This window comes from Astyanax mexicanus, chromosome 17 (genome assembly GCF_023375975.1).
Source record: "Astyanax mexicanus isolate ESR-SI-001 chromosome 17, AstMex3_surface, whole genome shotgun sequence".
Taxonomy (NCBI): domain Eukaryota; kingdom Metazoa; phylum Chordata; class Actinopteri; order Characiformes; family Acestrorhamphidae; genus Astyanax; species Astyanax mexicanus.
In genome coordinates, this window is record NC_064424.1 from 38,362,666 (window position 1) to 38,380,676 (window position 18,011).

General features: G+C 40.9%; 1 protein-coding gene across 3 annotated transcripts in view; it reads right to left on the bottom strand.

The window, feature by feature from the left end:
- Positions 1–271: 271 nt before the first annotated feature.
- The window catches only part of fnip1 (folliculin interacting protein 1), a 48,995-nt gene continuing 31,255 nt past the window's right edge, over positions 272–18,011 (bottom strand). For 2 of the 3 annotated variants that reach the window (XM_022676463.2, XM_022676462.2), the window contains exons 6-18: positions 17,881–17,972; positions 15,623–15,706; positions 14,068–14,139; positions 13,707–13,842; positions 12,717–12,918; positions 12,417–12,502; positions 5,927–6,073; positions 4,659–4,828; positions 3,036–4,503; positions 2,782–2,947; positions 2,447–2,644; positions 2,048–2,163; positions 272–1,767 (exon numbers count right to left, since the gene is read on the bottom strand). In XM_022676463.2, coding sequence (XP_022532184.2) covers positions 1,689–1,767; positions 2,048–2,163; positions 2,447–2,644; positions 2,782–2,947; positions 3,036–4,503; positions 4,659–4,828; positions 5,927–6,073; positions 12,417–12,502; positions 12,717–12,918; positions 13,707–13,842; positions 14,068–14,139; positions 15,623–15,706; positions 17,881–17,972 — 3,016 coding nt within the window. In that variant the 3' untranslated portion in view covers positions 272–1,688. The remainder of the gene's footprint in view (positions 1,768–2,047; positions 2,164–2,446; positions 2,645–2,781; positions 2,948–3,035; positions 4,504–4,658; positions 4,829–5,926; positions 6,074–12,416; positions 12,503–12,716; positions 12,919–13,706; positions 13,843–14,067; positions 14,140–15,622; positions 15,707–17,880; positions 17,973–18,011) is intronic. The other variant, XM_022676465.2, reaches the window with a different exon arrangement.

Below are 18,011 nucleotides of genomic sequence, written 5' to 3' on the forward strand. Positions count from 1 at the left end.
ACTAAATTGTGTGAGGGTGGAGCTTTAAACACAGGCAATTGTGAGTTTGTGTCCAGTACTGATGCACATTAATAATGAGGAAGTGTCTAAATTCACTCATGTTTCCACAAGAGTATAATGAACTAAGCAGTATCTCCCTATATAGTGCATTACTAATAATGGAGTAGTGGTTAATTTCAGTCACAGACATGATTCTTCTATGGTATGTCTCATAAATATGTCTCAGTTTGTGGCATCTGTCCTTGGTCTTAACATCATTAAATCACATGTATAAATGTATAACATTGACATTTATTGCACAATATTCCCATAAAATTGGGAAAGAGTAAAAGAGTCACAATGAAAGATATGTACAAATACATAGGAGAAAAACAAAAAAACTAAGCAATATATACACAATAAACATGAACCAACACATGCTGTACTAAATAATTTAACTGTAATAGTGTATAAAGAAATAATCTGATATAAATACATGTTTGAGAAGACAACGTGTGAGGACGTACGGACAAACTTCCTGCAGAAGCCTAGCATATCATTCTATTTCAACCGGCAAAATAAACTCTGCGAAAGCCTCTGATCTGTCCATGCCACATGTCCATTAAGACTCAGATGCATGGCATTACCCCAAGAAAAACATAAAAAAAAGATGTATCATATGCAACAGGCCTATTTAACAGCGCATTTTAAAAATGAGTAAAAAAAATACTTGTTCGATACCTTTGTTCATTCATCTCATTCCTGTGTGGAAATTTTTTAAGCTATTTAAGCACTGATTGACAGATTTTCAGCCCCCGTGCATTTATAAATGCATTTGAGCAGTAAACACAGTATAGTGGCCTATAAGCTATAGAAAGTCCATTGCATGTACATTTAAAAATATCAAATTCTGCAATATAAGCGTCCCTTTTTAGCACAGCACTTCTTTTAGCCAGGTAAAATAATATATATATATATATATATATATATATATATATTAATAATTATTGCAATTAACAACAATCATTATATAAGCAAATTACCCATAATTAGTTGTTTGAGGTAGCGCTGTGCCAATGGGACAAGTAAAGGTTTACTTATATATATATATATATATAAAGGGCAAACTGGATGCACAGTTTATTTTCTGACAGACTTCAGCCATACACTGGAATTAATATGGTGTAAACAAATAGAAAATGATTAGAAAAATATTTCTGGCATGAGCATCAGTCATCATAAGGGAACTTTAGAAAAGAGAGAGTGGTGGGAGAGGAGGGTAAGAGGGGTAATTAACACAACAACTGATCACATGAGTAATCCACATGACAAAGCTTCAGCTTCCTATGTGTGATTTGTAGGTGGTGCATATATGTATATATAGTACAGTCTGATACAGTCCACTGTCTTTAAAACGCTTTAAAACCTTAAACATTCCCTACATCATTGACCGATAGCTCCTGGGTAATCAGATACCACAACCTCCTGAAAACAGCAACAGGAAGCTCTGGGCTCTGGAGCCCCCGTGTTGCAGGGAATCTGTCCTGCAACCTGTTGTTCCCTAAGGCAGTTGCTATGGACCAGCTCTGACAGCAACCCAATATGGGTGTCTGATATGTCCACTGTGGGACAGCCCAGGCCCATTAAACATGGAACGTATGGTCCCTGCTGGTAAAGCTGTGATGTGTCCTTATCGGTCCTGATGGCATCTAAAGCAGGATCTGAGCCACATATGGTGAGTGCGTACTCGCAATGGCAGCCAGTAGGGGCAGGTCACTGGACTCAATCCTATAGGTGGAGAAGACCAATGATCAGAAAAAATCTACTGAAATCGAGTCAAACTACAACCATAACTCCTTTAATGCATGTATTATTTTACTGTGTAAATAAATACGAACACAACAAACAGCAGGTTTAAGTCCACTTAAAAAAAACGAATTTAAGTGTTCAGAATCAATCATTCGTAGTTTCACAGTTAACACAAACTAGATGTTTTCAAGTTGAAATATACAAGCTGTACAGAGTAGAATAGTAACATTTACTGAGCTAACTGAGCCAAAAATCGTACCCTAAAACCATGCCCAGCTCCTTGACGTGCACACGGGTCTGTCCTTTCAGGTATTCAGCCAGCATTTTACTCTTGAAGTAGAGCTCCTGCAGACGGTCCTCTAGATGCATTATACACTGAAAGCAAAAAGCCAAAGCCCACATACACCGAATTTAACACCCACAAGACCGTTCTGAGGGCACAAAATGTTTCGCTGCATTAAGCTAGAACAAAGTGATTTGTTTTCTTTTAAATATCAGAGTAAATTTTATTCTCCACATGATCTTACTTGGTGTAACAGAATTGGACAATTGAAAATGACAATTAAACCAAATTGAAACTAATAAATGTGATAGCATTTATTTAGCACAAAAAAGAAAACGACAAACAAAAAAATAATGGCAAGAAATGTGCACTCACAAAATTAGGGGAAAGATTCAGGCGGTATAGCTGGTATGTCGACTGGAGCAGGTTGGACACAAGATTGGACACAAGCACTTCCTTTCCCAGCTTGTTTTCTGTAGCCCGTCTCTGACTGCTAGCCACCTGCACGGTCCACCTGTCGGTGTCTGCGATAATGCAGACGGCCTCAGCAATAGGCTCATCCAACACAGGGTGCTGCGAGTGGAAGGAAGAGTGGAGAGTTTAATTATTTAACTAAGCCCAGCATTATGGGGGGGGGGGGGGGGGGGCTCCTGAATGGCAATAATTTAATACATTTACAAAAACTGCTATATATTTAAATGTGAATTTACCTGAACAGCATGAGACAAATCAGACACAAGGCTCTGCCTCAGCTTGTCATCATTGGGTATCCCGTGCAGAACAAAATCAGGGACATAAGTAGGACAGTAACCACCAAACAAGGACCTACCAAAGTTGGCTATACTTGGTTTTGAGTAATTTTCCACTAGCTTTGCCCTGTAAATAAAAAAAAATAAAATGTAAATCCAACAATCATATCAATTTATCAATCAATCTACACGACCGAAAACCCACACTTACTTACCCAGGAAAAGGCACCTCCAGCTCATCCTGCCATTCTGCTGGCTCCTCGCTAAAGAACTGTTCATCTTGTTCTTGCCGGGGCAGCTCCTGCCCTGCGTCCTCACTCTCGCTGTCTCCCAAAGCACTGTCCGAGCTCTCGTTTCGGGGAATCTCCCAGTCATTTAAAGGGGGCACCTTCTTTTGTTCCCCTATGTCCCTTTGGGATGGTACGCTTAACGAAATCCCAATGCTTTTGTCCTGCTCAGCAAAATAGCAAGATGTATAGCCCCCTATGGTGGTGGTGCTGCTTGTGCTACACTTACACTGGCCCCCCTCCCTTTGTACACAGACCTGTTCATGTGTCCCAACTAGTGATCCCACTCGAGATGAAGTTTGTCCACACTTATGGAGTTTGTCCACACCGTTTGCTGCAGTCTCGAGCGCTTTGACGGACACATCGTCGATAGTCATAGTTTCCACAGGGTTCTCCTCACTAAAGTACTCATCAAACAGGTCCATACAATCCTCCTGGGTCTCAGGACTAATGTGAGGGATATCACCAGCAATACGTGCAAAGGGTTTGGCCTCCTTGCTCTTGTTGTTCCTGATCTGGTCTGTTGACAAGGGCTTAGACAGAAGGGCTTTGGCTCTGCCCTGCTGCACACTTCTACAAGGTTGCTGTTGTTCCTCATCGAAGTGCCTATTTCTGTGTCTATTGAACTCCTCCTCTACTTTACCTTGCCTGCTCTCCATGTCAGATTCAGGTGACATGGAGTCACCAATGAGGAAAGTGACTTTGGCAGCAGGCTCTTCTTCCTCGTCCAGGAGAAAAGAGGTGGATGCCAAACTCTTGTCTGGAGGCTTCTTCTCCAGTGGGATTCCGGATGACCGAAACATCTTTATAGACAAGCTACTAACCTCTACATCAGGCTTCTCTGACTGTCCTTCTATGTCCACAAAAGGGCCACTCTCCCTGGGAGAGGTAGAACCAACCTTCACCATAGTCTCCAGTCGTGCATCTGGCCTCGGACTGCCCACCTCCCGGAAGGTTGGACCATCGCTGTGATCTTCCGCCCTGATGACTGGTATTACGTGCTGCAGTCGCTGCTCGGGCAGCTGGTCCTCTGGAACCCCAAGGCCCAGTTCTGTGTCTGTGTAGGTGCTGCTTTGCAGGCTGTTGCTATCTGAAGGATAGCCATCTTCTGCCTCAGCACCTTGGGACAGATAGTCGTGGTTGGGCTTGTGCATGGTGACCAGTACGTAATCAGATTCCTCCACCTCACCACGGCGTAAGGAAGTGGTGATGAGTGAGCCAGGCATGACTATGGCCTCATCTTCTGCGCTCTCTAGGAGGTGGGTCTCCAGCAGTTCAGAGCATCGGATGAAGTAAGTGAGTATGTAGAGCAGACGCTGGACAAGTTCTTGCCGTCGGCCCACCACCACAGTGCGAGCCAGACGCACAGGTGAACCGATCGCACCATACAGATCACCTACAGTAAGCAGCAAGTAACAAAATATAAAGATTAATTCCAATGCAAATGTAAAAACATGAACAAGACAAGTAAATTTATAGTTTATGGAAGTAATAATTTTAAAGCTGCCACTAGATGGCATCAAACAATTAAACTTCTGAACATTTACTTACCAAGCTGAGCCCAAAGAGGGTTGTAAGGATGCGTCTTGGCAAGCATGTCCACACTTTGAGAGGAATGCTTTTCTAGAAAGATCTTAATGGGTGGCTGGCCATTGGGCATTACAGTAGGCACCCAGGCCAGGTGGTTGGTAAGGACAGCAGTAAGAAGAGCTGGAAGAAACCTGTCAAATGACCCAAACCCCAGAAATTAGTCATACGTCATGTTCCCACAAAAAATTACTTCCTCCCTACTTCATTTCATGTTTACCAACCTCCGAATTATTTCTAAAACTAGACAATTTTACCATATTAGCCCAGTCCTATAAACACTACACTGGCTTTGCGACATCTCATCTTTTATAATAAACCACAATGTCCACTTAGAAGCTCCTCAACTTACTCAGACACTTAGCTTTAGCTTTTGGTAATTAATATTTTTCACTTTAGATAAGGCTGCAGATCCAGGGGTTCGTGGACATAGGGAATTGGGGTAAACTGAGATGCTGGTGCTGTTGTCCTGAATACTGCACACAAATCACTCAGGTTTGTTGACGGTGGAGTGGGTAGATGCCAGTGTTTCAGGGTGCCCCTGTGTCTCCCTTTAGTTAGGGTGTTATATTCAGGTCTTTTTTCTATTTGTCTGTTTTCCATAAATCAAGTCAAAACTAATTCCATCTTCTTACTGCCCACCAGTCCAGGCTGACACTGATGAATGTTTGACCCTACTGTCCCCCCTGCCACCCCTCTTCCATGATGGAAGTTCCTGGAAGCAAGAATTCCCACTCACCTCTGACAGGTTTTTATTGGCTCTAAGCCATAATCATCAACAAAAGACCTGAGACTGAAAAGGAAGTTTACCCTCCAGTATCGAGCTTCTGTGGCAAGACATGAACATTACTGTTCACAGAAGCTCACCATTGAGCTTGAGTTGTTGTAAAATGACCTGCAGCTGTAAATGCAGAGAAAGATTGCTCTACTGAGTACTGATATAAGTTCTGATTAAATTTTTCGAAACCATATATAATTTTCATTCCACTTCCAATTGTGTACTACTTTGTGTTTGTCTATTACTAAAATATCATAAAAAATGCATTTAAGTTTGTGGTTGTAAGATGAAAAATGTGAAAGTTCAAGGGGTATGAATACTTTTGCAAACCACTGTATATATAAGACTTACTATACTAACTATACTATACAAGTGAGGGTAATCCTTGGTTACAGCAATAACTAATACGTGTTTTATTTTAAATACACAGGTAAACAGAATACAGCTACTCAACTGGTTTTTGGAGGCTTGCTCCATGAGAAAAGCAAGCTCGCGTATGAACTGTCCACAGAACTGGTTCTTCTCTGGGGCTCCAGACATCATAGTGAGCCAGACAGGCTCAGTTACACGGGGCATGGTGTACAAGTTGCAGATGGTGGTCCTGCGTTCACAAAACAGAAACAAAACAGGCAATCCATTGTAAGCAAATGAAACAAAGAGAGCTGCAGTTCTGTAGCGCTTCCCTCAGCCGGGGAAGACCTTGAGGGCAGAGTGAGTGCCTGGAAATTCTGTGCTGAAGCTTGGGCATCTGGGCAGTTGGCCAGAGCCTAACACTGCAAACTGAGTTAACAGGAAAAAATCAGGAATTGAAAATTGGCCACTCTCTGAAGAAGCCAGGTACTTAGAAGAACCTAAATAAGTAGTGAGTAGAGGTGTGCCATGTAGTATCTTACACAATAATATTGCCAACATTTTTGAAAATCGTGAACGATATTATATCCTAAAATAATGTGCCATATCAGCCACCCCTAATTATTACATTAGAGTACCGTATTTTTCGGACTATAAGACGCACTATCAAAGAACGCCTATTTTCTGGTATTTTTCCATACATAGGGCGCATCGCATTATAAGGCGCGTTAAGTGACACTAGAAAGGGTGCCTATATCAAAGTGAACAGGGGTGGCGCCATGTTTCCCTTCCCCCACGGCGGGGGGGGGGAGGGGGGGTGGAGCGTCTCAGTATACAAATCTAGCTCTTTCAAAGTCAAACGAGTGCTGGATATTAATCTACACAGATTCCTCTCCTGAAAACTGTTTATTTGGGTGAGTAACGTGCTTCAGTTTATTTACAGTAAGCTTAGATTTCCAGATGTCCACTAAGGCTTGCTGCACCAGCGTTAGCATAGCTATCCGCTAGCACGCTAGCTAGTCCCCTAAACTAGTAAAGTTAACCCAAACTTAAACGACAGCGTTACACTGAGTAATCCTGCGTGTTCTGGTAAGACAGTGAGATATTAGCTAGCGATTCGTCCCCCGTAGCTTGTTTTAACACGGTAAACAAGCAGATTACAGGCTGATAAAACTCACCTCTGAGAGAGTTAGCGCTTAGCATCTAGCTAATGCTAGCCAGGCAAAGCAGCACAGACTTACAGGCTGATAACTCACCTCTGAACGGTGAACGCTTAGCGATTAGCATCTAACTCTAATAATACTGCTCCAGCAGTATTAAAAGTACTAAATTTAGATAATACTGATCTCTGAACAGTGAAAAAGCTAGCTAGCTTAGCAGTTAGCATCTAGCTAATGCTTTTGCTGCTCCAGCCACGGAGCTGCACGGCTCTGCACGGAGTGTGTGTTTATTTTAGATAATTTAGATAATACTGATCTCTGAACAGTGAATAAGCTAGCTAATGCTATTGCTGCTCCAGCCTCGGAGCTGCACGGCTCTGGACTCTGTATTGCACTGAAACTCTGTATAACGCTGCACGGAGTGTGTGTTTACTGCTCCTTACAACCTGACGAGTAAAATTTAGATAATACTGATCTCAGTGAATAAGCTAGCTAGCTTAGCGGTTAGCATCTAGCTAATGCTATTGCTGCTCAGCCTCGGAGCTGCACGGCTCTGGACTCTGTATAGCACTGAAACTCTCTATAACGCTGCACGGAGTGTGTGTTTACTGCTCCTTACAACCTGACGAGTAAAATCCATACAAAAGGCGCACCGTATTATAAGACGCACTGTCAATTTTTGTGAAAATTAAACGTTTTTAAGTGCGCCTTATAGTCCGAAAAATACGGTACTGCTTTTTAATTTTTAGCAAAATTAAAATTCCCACTGTTCTCATTTCCCATTATATATCTACTAGACACAGATTATATCTGTCCAGTACCATTTATTTTAATTCAGTCATGGATATATGGAGATATTTGGAGTGCATTATTAGTATCATAACATTCTGGATCATGGATGTCTTTTACAAATCTGATATACCTACGCTATTATATTATCATTACAAATGAGGCAAAACATTGTCTTAAAATTACCCTAATTTTGTTTTTGAATTACTTCTGGCACAATATATATTTTAAAAAGAAACAGTTCTCGTGACAAAGGGTTGTCTGTATTCAGCAATGCTTGAGTAGTTAAGTTTAACTATATGAGTACCCTGCTGTACTTCAGTAATCCAGTCAGGCTATTGTGGCCTATTAAAAGTCCTGATCTCTTTCTGTTTGTGGACACAGGACAGATTTACTCTGGCTAGAAGCCAAGTCTTTAAGTCTTCTAGCAGGATATGATTAAATAAATGTTCAGGAAAATGTTTTGAACTTTCTATTAATGCTTATGGAAATTATAAATAGTACTACTACTTATAATAACAATAATAATAATAATAAGAAAAAGAATAATAATAGTAACTAGATTGCAGTTCCTACAGAAACTGCAAGTGTGATTGCAGTGCTGGCAGGGGTACCCAAACTTTTGACCCGTGGCTCCATTACACACAGTACTGGAGTTCTAGCTGCCGTCCTTCGATCTAGCTGCCATCCTCCGATGGCCCCATTCATTCCTATGGGGCCACTTCGTACGACAATAGTACGAAATCCGTACGTCGTAAGGTTTCGTGACGCATATTTTCGGAAAGAGCTCAATAAGTTCTACAGGTCCACAATGTGACGTTCGTAAGCGCACACTTACGAAGTTTTTACGAAAAACGTAAGTCCGATCGGAAAGCTGTATACAAGCCCACCATTCCCGATAAGGACGCACGTTTTGTCTTTTGAACGAAGTCGATATCTCGAAAACTGCGGCACTAGTTAACCGGACAAAAAACAGGTGGAATAATAATAATAAGAAGAAGAAGAAGAATACTGTGATACTGTGCATACTGCAATCACACTAATAATAAATATAGCTGCAAGCAGCGATCAGCGGTGACCAAGCAAGACAATAACCCAACAGGGCATGTCATACTATTGTGAAAAACTCTTAATCGACATTACTTTGAATATAATGAAAACTCACCAAACACACCAGAAAGGATTCGAACCCAGGTCATCATGTTGTAAGTCCAATCACTAACTAAATTATTATTAAAAACAAACAAGAATTATTTTGAATTGCATTGAAAACACTGGACAACATGACGACCTGGGTTCGATTCCGATCAGATGTGTTTGGTAAATTTCAATCACTACCTCACTGTGCCACTCTATACATAGTAACTTTCTAGTATCCAACATAGTACTTTAAAAGTTCAGATCATAAAGGTTCAAGCTAAATGTTGTTACAACAATTTCACCAGTTTTTGTATTAATGTTAGGAACAAACAAGAATGATTTCAAATTGTATTGAAAAAACTGAAAGTCATGTTGCAAGTCCAATCACTACCTCACTGCGCCACCCTACAAACAGTAATTTCCAGATATCCAACATAGTACTTTAAAGGTTCGGATCACATTTTGATACCCATGTTGTACAAGAGTACAAAAATGTTGTTGGTTGCTTGGTCACCTAATAATAATGTACTGGCAGGTGAGTTTAATCAGATCAACATTTAGTTTTGCAACCCTCCCTCCAAGCCCAGACTGTAAACGTTGAAGCCTCTGGGTTTGTGCTGAGCCAGGCGAGAGGTGAGAGGTTAAAAATATTTGTTTGTCCATTCCTCCTGACGGCCTCCTGCATATTATTTACTACAGGTGCTGGTCAACGAATTAGAATAATTTGAAATAGTGCAATCATGAAATTCTTTGAATGCATTTTTTGTGCAGAAAGCAAATCAGGTGTTCACCGCACCTGTCCTACTCGTTAGACTAATCACAGAACTCGTTACCTGGAAAACAATTTGCTCAGCTGAGCTTTCCAAAAGGCCCATTTAGGCCATTTAACTGTGACACTGTTGTCTTATTGAATTAGAATAATGGAGAAACCGTTTCAATGAATTAGAATAAATGCTCGAATTTTTGTTTTCTGTGAAGAGTGTTCACTGTGCAATATAAAGTCAGGGTTGAGTAGAATTTCTAAGTTGTAAAATCAATCATGGGTAAGCAGCGCGACCTCTCAACCGGAATAGTGGCTCAAATTCAAGCCCTTCGCCAACAAGGCTTGACCCAAACTAAAATTGCTGAGCAGCTCAGCATCAGCCAGTCTTCCGTCTGCAAAGCTCTCAAGAAAAACTGCAGCAAGCGCACCAACTGTTCCGGCCTCCGAAAAACTTCTGCTCGCGACAACAAGCAGCTGAGAAAGATCGCAGTCAGCAACCGGTTCAAGTCCACTTCCGAGCTCACCGACTTGTGGAACAAGCAGACCGGCGCTGACGTCTCCAGATCAACCACTTACCGTCGTCTGCGCGAACTCGGCTTCAAATCTCGCGTTCCAGCAGTAAAACCGATGCTGAACAAGAAACAAATGGAGAAACGGCTGAAGTGGGCCAAAGAACACGGCGAGTGGACTGCTGAAGACTGGCAGAAAGTGGTCTTCAGTTTCGAATCACGCTTCTGCATCTCCTTCGGTGACCAAGGTCCTCGTGTCTGGCGTCGTGGTGGCGAAACCTACAACCACGAGTGCGTGAAAAGATCCGTCAAGTTTCCCCAGAGCGTTATGGTCTGGGGATGCATGTCCGCTCGAGGTGTAGGGAAACTCTGCTTCCTCAAGAATGCCGTCAATGCTGCCATATATCAAGATGTTCTGGAAACGTTCCTGATTCCGACTGTTGAGGAACAGTTTGGCGAAGAAGACTTCATATTTCAACAGGATCTTGCACCGGCTCATGCGGCAAAGTCGACCAAAGATTGGTTCACTAAAAAACAGCTTGAAGTTTTGGCATGGCCGGCCAACTCGCCTGACCTCAATGTCATTGAAAACCTTTGGGCCATCGTCAAGCGGAAAATTCGCAACAGAAAGCCTACTACGCTGGACCAACTGAAGCAGAACATCGCCACTGCCTGGGAAGCTGTGAGTGCGGAAACTTGCGACAAGCTGGTCAAATCGATGCCGCGGAGACTTCAGGCAGTCATACAAGCCAAGGGGGCAACCACAAAATACTGAGAAAGTGATGATTGTAATTATAATAAAAATTATTCTAATTCAATGAAACGGTTTCTCCATTATTCTAATTCAATAAAACAACAGTGTCACAGTTAAATGGCCTAAATGGGCCTTTTGGAAAGCTGAGCAAATTTTTTTCCAGGTAACGAGTTCTGTGATTAGTCTAACGAGTAGGACAGGTGCGGTGAACACCTGATTTGCTTTCTGCACAAAAAATGCATTCAAAGAATTTCATGATTGCACTATTTCAAATTATTCTAATTCGTTGACCAGCACCTGTATTCTGGTCCAGTCCGACTCTAAGAGAGCTTGGGTTGCTGTAGCAGTGGGGTCAGGTGGCTGTGGCAGCAGGCCAACAGAGGCATATGACTGCAGATTTGAGAGGCCTGATGGGCAGTGCTGGAGGGGGAACCCATGGGATGTAGCAGAAAAGCAACCTAGTCTGCACTAATGCTCCATCCTCTCAGTGTGGGGATTGTTTTGTTAGGGTTGGTCAAACAGCGCAGCCTGCAGATACAATACATATTCTGCCCGTGACACACACCTCATTTTTTTATTACACCTACTGTAGGTCAAGTTTGGTCCAACAACTACCCCGCTCAGACAAGTTCAGGTAACTGAATGTACAGCGGCATACAAACATCTGTTTAAAATGTGTTACCGCATGCAGTTCAGTGAGAAGAAAGAAAAAACAAACCTGTAGCAGATTAAGAATCTCACCCAACTAAAAGCCTTTTTCAAGGACAAAAATCTTTTAAACAAGAACTGTCTTCAGAAAGTGTTCACTAGGGGATGAACTTGCCAAAGGGGCATTACTGACCCTGCAGGGGGCCAAAGTGTTTGTTGTTTCGAAAATATTGTAGAAATGTAGGCCCAATAATCCTTACAATATTACAGTCTTCTTTAAAATATATGCTATTTAGAAATCAAGTAATCTTTTACTCCATTCCATGCCACTGCCAACAATTATATTTATATCAATCATCATTAATTGGGTGAAAGGTCAAGCTTCTCTCCTCTGTTTACTTATACTCGTCACATAATGGCATGGATGTGCTTCTCTCCTTCTTCAATATGGACAAAGTCCTAGTTCAGCACTCAGTTACATACTGGGTTGTTTCTATTTCTGTGCTTGGCATGGCACTTTGCTCGAGGACAGGGGAACTGTGCCCTCTGATCACTGTCCAACTTGCATCACATGAAAGGATTAAGTGTTCATTGAAACTCTGGAAGGCCTACTGAGTGAGAGAGGGTCAACTACAAAAACACCTTGTGATCGGCCCCCCATCAACCAAACTCAAACTTCATACCAGACTTTCTATTCTCAAAGTAAGCATTCACATTCAGTCTGTTCCTCTATATATCAATACTAAAAAAATCTCCTGCTCTCTCACAGTAATGTACATCTCAGACTGCACCAAACTTTTTTATAAATACATAAAGTGTTATCATTTTACCTGAATTCATTGAGGCCATCCACAATGCGGCTGTGAGCCAAGACCCTCTGACTAACATCAGCTGACCGTCGGCTCATCTTCATTGCCTTGAGAAGGGAAAGACATAACAGAATTAACCCACTGACTGCTCATACACGGCCTATTCAAGATTATTTAAAAATGAATACAAAAAAGCATATAACTTGATATAACTGTACCCTGCTCACAATATTCTCCACTAAAATCCCTAATCAATTCTTCCCTGATCAGGATTCATATTCTTAAACATACAGCCATGTACTGCAAGAGATCATGGCTTACCTGTTCAATAGCACTCTTGAGTTTGTTCATGTGGCTCTCAAAGAGAGGAAAATGAGAAAAGAAGAAGTCCTGGAACTTGCTATTCTCCTCTTCATTAGGTGAGAGAAGAAAGATGACGCCAATGGCTATCTTCTTCTTCCTCGTTATGCCAAGGCTTGGCCCGCTGTTCTCATCTGACATGTTAAAACTCTCTTCCACAGACCTTTAACAGACATAGAGGCACATAGTTATATTCTCAGTGAAGCATGCCACGCGTTTAGTGACAGCCGTAGTCTTTAGAGCAACTTCCATTCTAAATGAGAAACTGATGAATTTTCTTATTATCTGGATTTCTCTTTACAACAAGGGGAGGCAATTTTAGTCATATGGAAATGTGGACTGGCTACTTTTGGAGATAAAGGTCTCAGTTCAAAATAACTTGTTACTTTTACAAATCTTTTTCTGAACTGACACTGGTTAAGTTGTATGCTGATCATAGAAATATTGTGTCTGGCTCTGTAGTGATGGTGACGGACAGTGCAGAAGGCCCCGTCCACAAATCCCACAACTAACAAGTGAAAAGTTTAAAGAAAAAAATGGGACACGATACTAGTCTGGCATGTCAGCCTCTGCAGAATTGCAAGGGGAGATTTCTTTGCCTTTAAAGAAAGTTAATTAGATCTTCTGTGAAAAACAATTGCCAAATTCATATTCTGTCAAAACATGAAAAATTGAAATAAAAGGTTTTGCGTGACAGCAATGATGTACAAAAGACCTAGAAAACACACACAAACACAAAGAGAGCAAATAAAGAGCAGTGCTGTGGCACCTTTGTTTTTCAAGCAAGGTAATCATCCTCTCCTCTACATAGAAGTTAAAGAGTTTATCTATAGTTTAATTTATAAGAAAATGTTACAGCATTATGACTTGAGTGTGTCTTTGCTATGTGTAAATGTGTGTGTATGTGTGTGTGCGAAAAGGAGTAAGCACATAAAACTGTGGCATTCTTACCATCGGGGAAAGACTCCATTCTCCAAGCTTGTGGTCTGGCTTCGTAACCAGCGCCGCTGATAGCTACTGGCACAGCTACTTGTGAGGGAGGAGCCTGGAGATGGGAATGGTGTGATCAGCAGACTGCTCAGAGACGCTGCCAGAGAGAATAAGAAGAGAAAAAAAAAGCCAAAAAAGAGAAGAAAGGTCAACGAGTTCAGTCACTGAGAACAGCGCAAACCCTCATAACTAAACTCCCTGCATTGCATAACTAAACTCCATGCTCCCCGCTTTCAGGGGCCAAACTGACGGGTTTATGCATTATAGTGATCTACAGATTGTATAGACTGCTATAGCTGCTATAGTCTTGCTGCGTACGCACCTGATCGAGCAATCCCGCTGTCCCTCTCGTCATACAGTCCCCGGCCAGGCATGTCCATGGGGTTACTGTGGCCTAGGAAGTGAAAGAGATAGTCTTTAAGACGCCAATGAGCCATAAACATCAACAGCACAGCACGCCAGCACCCACCACCGCTGCACCTCCGAGTCCACAATCGATCCTACCACACACAGTGCTGCAATGTGATGGACGAGTGGTGCACAGGAAGGAGTTTTTGGTGCACAAGCATGAGAGTAGATGTGTAAGGAAAAGCACAGTGTGAAGAAAGTGATCAGGACTGGGAAAAAAAAGTTAAAAGCTCTTTTGGAAATTATAGATTTTTCTGCACCGATGACTAATATAATATGGTCTTAAAATTATGCAAATCAAAGTTATTGACAAAAATATTCATTATGTCCTTTATTGAGCATATTGTGTGAACATACACAGTGCAGGCTAAGAAACATAGGTGAGTCCATAAACATATTAATCTGTTAAACTGCCTTTAGCAGCTACAAAGATGATTAGCATAATGATGGGGAGAAATTAAGAACACAATGTGTTTTACTTCATTAATATTTCCAGTCTTTCCTGCACAGCCATCCTCATGTCATCTAAAATTGGCCACTGTAAAATAACTTATCTTGATCTTTATTAAATGGGGATTGGGTCATCATATTTGGGACAGCCACATAATCTTTATGGATATTCCTTTCATTGCATAACTGATAGGTAGGCTGGCATGTCAATTAGCCAAAGCTAACGGAGGTCAGAAGCAGGAGGGCTATTTTTAAAGCAATTTATGGCACCTCCCCCTTAGCATCAGCCACACAGACAAGAGCACATATTCAAAGTGTGTGAGAGAGTGAAACAGAGGAAACAAAATAAAAAAGGAATGCAGTGATCATGCAGGAAGAAGTACTTTACATAAGTAATGATGTAATAACAGCTAAAACACGAGAGAAAGTGGAAGATGTTTGTAACAGGAAGCAAACTGTGATGCTATGCATCAAACATGTCACAAACAGCAGCCGCACGCTAGCTACATTTACTCACTCACTCCTAAAAAGAAAACACAATAATGGTGGGCAATATATTTGCACCAAAACTCCCTGTCTGTCCTCAAGTTTAGGTGAGTTTCACAAACCAGAATTCCACAACGAAAAATGGTTATGCTTGTTTACCAGCTTAGCAATTGAACAGCAAAAAGTAAACCAGTATGACAAATACCTTTTCACAAAAGTCCACTATTATTGCTATTATTATAATTATCATTTTTATTTATTCAGGCAACTCATTAAGAAGTTTATTTTTTACTATTATTATTACCAGCTTCACTAACCTAGTCAACTATTACAACCAGCTGCTCAACCAGCCAAACCATGGGGGAAAAAAACTCAGGTTCACAAGGCTAATTTATGCATGTAAACACGCACGCTGAATGTTCTTATTTCTGCAGACTGTATATATCCCAAAACATTTGTATTAGATATATTGCCCACTCTTAAAGTATACAAACACACACACACACACACACACACACGCACGCAGCGCCAACCTGAAAAGAAAGAGGCACTCTTGATGAGACGGAGCGGGCCCTGCTCAGAGAAGGCCCGGCGAGGGCTGCAGAGCTGAGAGAAACCTGCAGCAGCACAACGTCCACAGAACAGGAGAAGGGGTGGGGGAAATGAGAGAGAGAGAGAGAGAGAGAGAGAGAGAGAGAGAGAGATACAGGGAAAAAGGATAAATACAGAAAGATATAGAGGGACAGAAAGAGAAAAAAAGCGGGCGACAGAGAGAGATAAGGGAGGGAGGAAGACACATGAAGAGAACCAGGTTAGTTACACTGAGAGAGAGACACACATGAGAAAACATTTAAAGTCGTCAGAAAAACAAATCAGAACATCGGCAGTCATTAATAACAGAGCTATCGCACACAGAACATACATCCAACCTGTCAATCATTAATATTATTTAAATATGGAAATAAGGATAACTGTGCTGTAAGTTCTGTGTGCATAGCAGATGTATAGTAGTCAATAGTAAATGCAAAAAACAGACAAAAGACAACGATAAAGTTAAGCACTATAATCATTCAATGCAGAAATGATGAAAGATGAAGCCACAAGATGTCAGTTGGAATTACATTTGTTACCTTTAATCACAAATAAATTATTCTTTTCTGTACTTTTGTTTATTATAGTTACATTCAAGTAAAGGTCACTTTACTCCACTTTTACTCCACTTTACATTTACTGTTGAGGTATCACCTAATGTTTAAAATAATATAATAGATGTTATTATTATTATTATTATTAATATTATTATTATTATGAAATATACATGTCTATTCAGTTGTATATTTGAATATTTACATTTACACCACCTTTTTTCCACTAAAAAGTACTTCTTATGATGGTGGTCTTTTACGTAAAAGAATGTAACCTTATGTTTCATTGAGAGTTTTGGCAGATGTTAATATAAACGTTGATGACCCAAACCCTCTTAGTCTGTTAGTTTCATGAGCTTACTAAAGGACCAGATATATTCCATTAGTAAATCTAAGGGGCTAAGAGATTTTAACAGGTAAACTCAATGAATGAATGTTTATTAGCTGATGAGCTGGATCCGGTGAGAAAACACATTTTTAGTGCAGTGATCAGGGATAAGAAACTGCTTTAAACTACCAACATAAAGTATTGTACTGAAATCTAACTATCCACTACATCCAGCTTCTAGCAAACTAGTTAAGATGGCTAAAATAATTTTCCTTCATTATAATTTACAGTAATTCTGCAATCCTAGTCTACAAGTCTACAATGACTATCACAGGCTCATAGAGGGTATGATCTGTGGGTTTCGATTCGTTTATTTTTAACCAGCTATCAGAAATAATCTCAACACAGTTTACATGGTTAGCTCCGTTAACTTTCTTTTAGAAAAATCACTGTATATCCAGATATGTTTTAACGTCAGCTCGCTGCACCCCGCTGCTGAATGTAAAAAGGAAAACTTTACAAATCCTCCACAGCGAGGTGGGGGCTTCCCCACTCTCCTCCGCGCTCCGCAAAACCAGCGATTTCTTTTAAGAGGCGGGACTATTTACAATTAGTATTATTTACAACAGTTACTAAAATGGTTTAGTAACAAATTTTAATAACTTCTTTAGTAATTACAATAACAGCTACTTGAATGATTTAGTAACTGCTTTCACATGTAATGTAAACTATGTTTAAACTATGACACAGAAGCCTTAAGGTTTAAAACTCCAGCAGTGAGAAATTACAGTATGTGAATTATCTAAAAGTAGAAGTGAATGCTCATACTCAGACCGAAACAGTGTAAAGCTGCAGTTTCAGAATGGGATCATGTGGTCCACTGTAATGGAGTGCTGACTGCTCACGTCACTTTCAGACACACATTGAAGAGGAAATAGTGTCTTTTACTTAGTTAAATTTATTTTCTTCATGGGAATTCATGTGTCTATTTCCTGTAGCGTTTTGTAATTGTGATATGAGGTTTAATAAAATTCTGAAATGGTAACAGGAAAAAGTCTGCACTGGTGAACCACTGATACAAACAGCATTCCCCAGCTGTAACATCTGTTGTGGTACTAAACCATGATTTAAATTTCTTGTTTGATTTTCCAACTCTCACATTAGAGCGGTAAAAGAGGCAAACGAGAGGTAGATAAATGTAAACGCAAAGAAAGGTTGGGGGTGGGGGGGATGTAGATCTGTGTGTATGCGGAAGGATATAGGCTTTACTATGAAACAGTCATAAGATGTTTGTGGTTTAGTGTTTGGTAAAGATTACCGATGTTTCCCAGGAAGCCGTTAACCACAGTGCCCTGGTCCGGCCTGAGCGTGTTGGAGTCCTGACTGATGAACTCCAAACTGTCTTGCAGACTGCAAAAACAGCACAGACACAGCAGACATGTCAAAGAG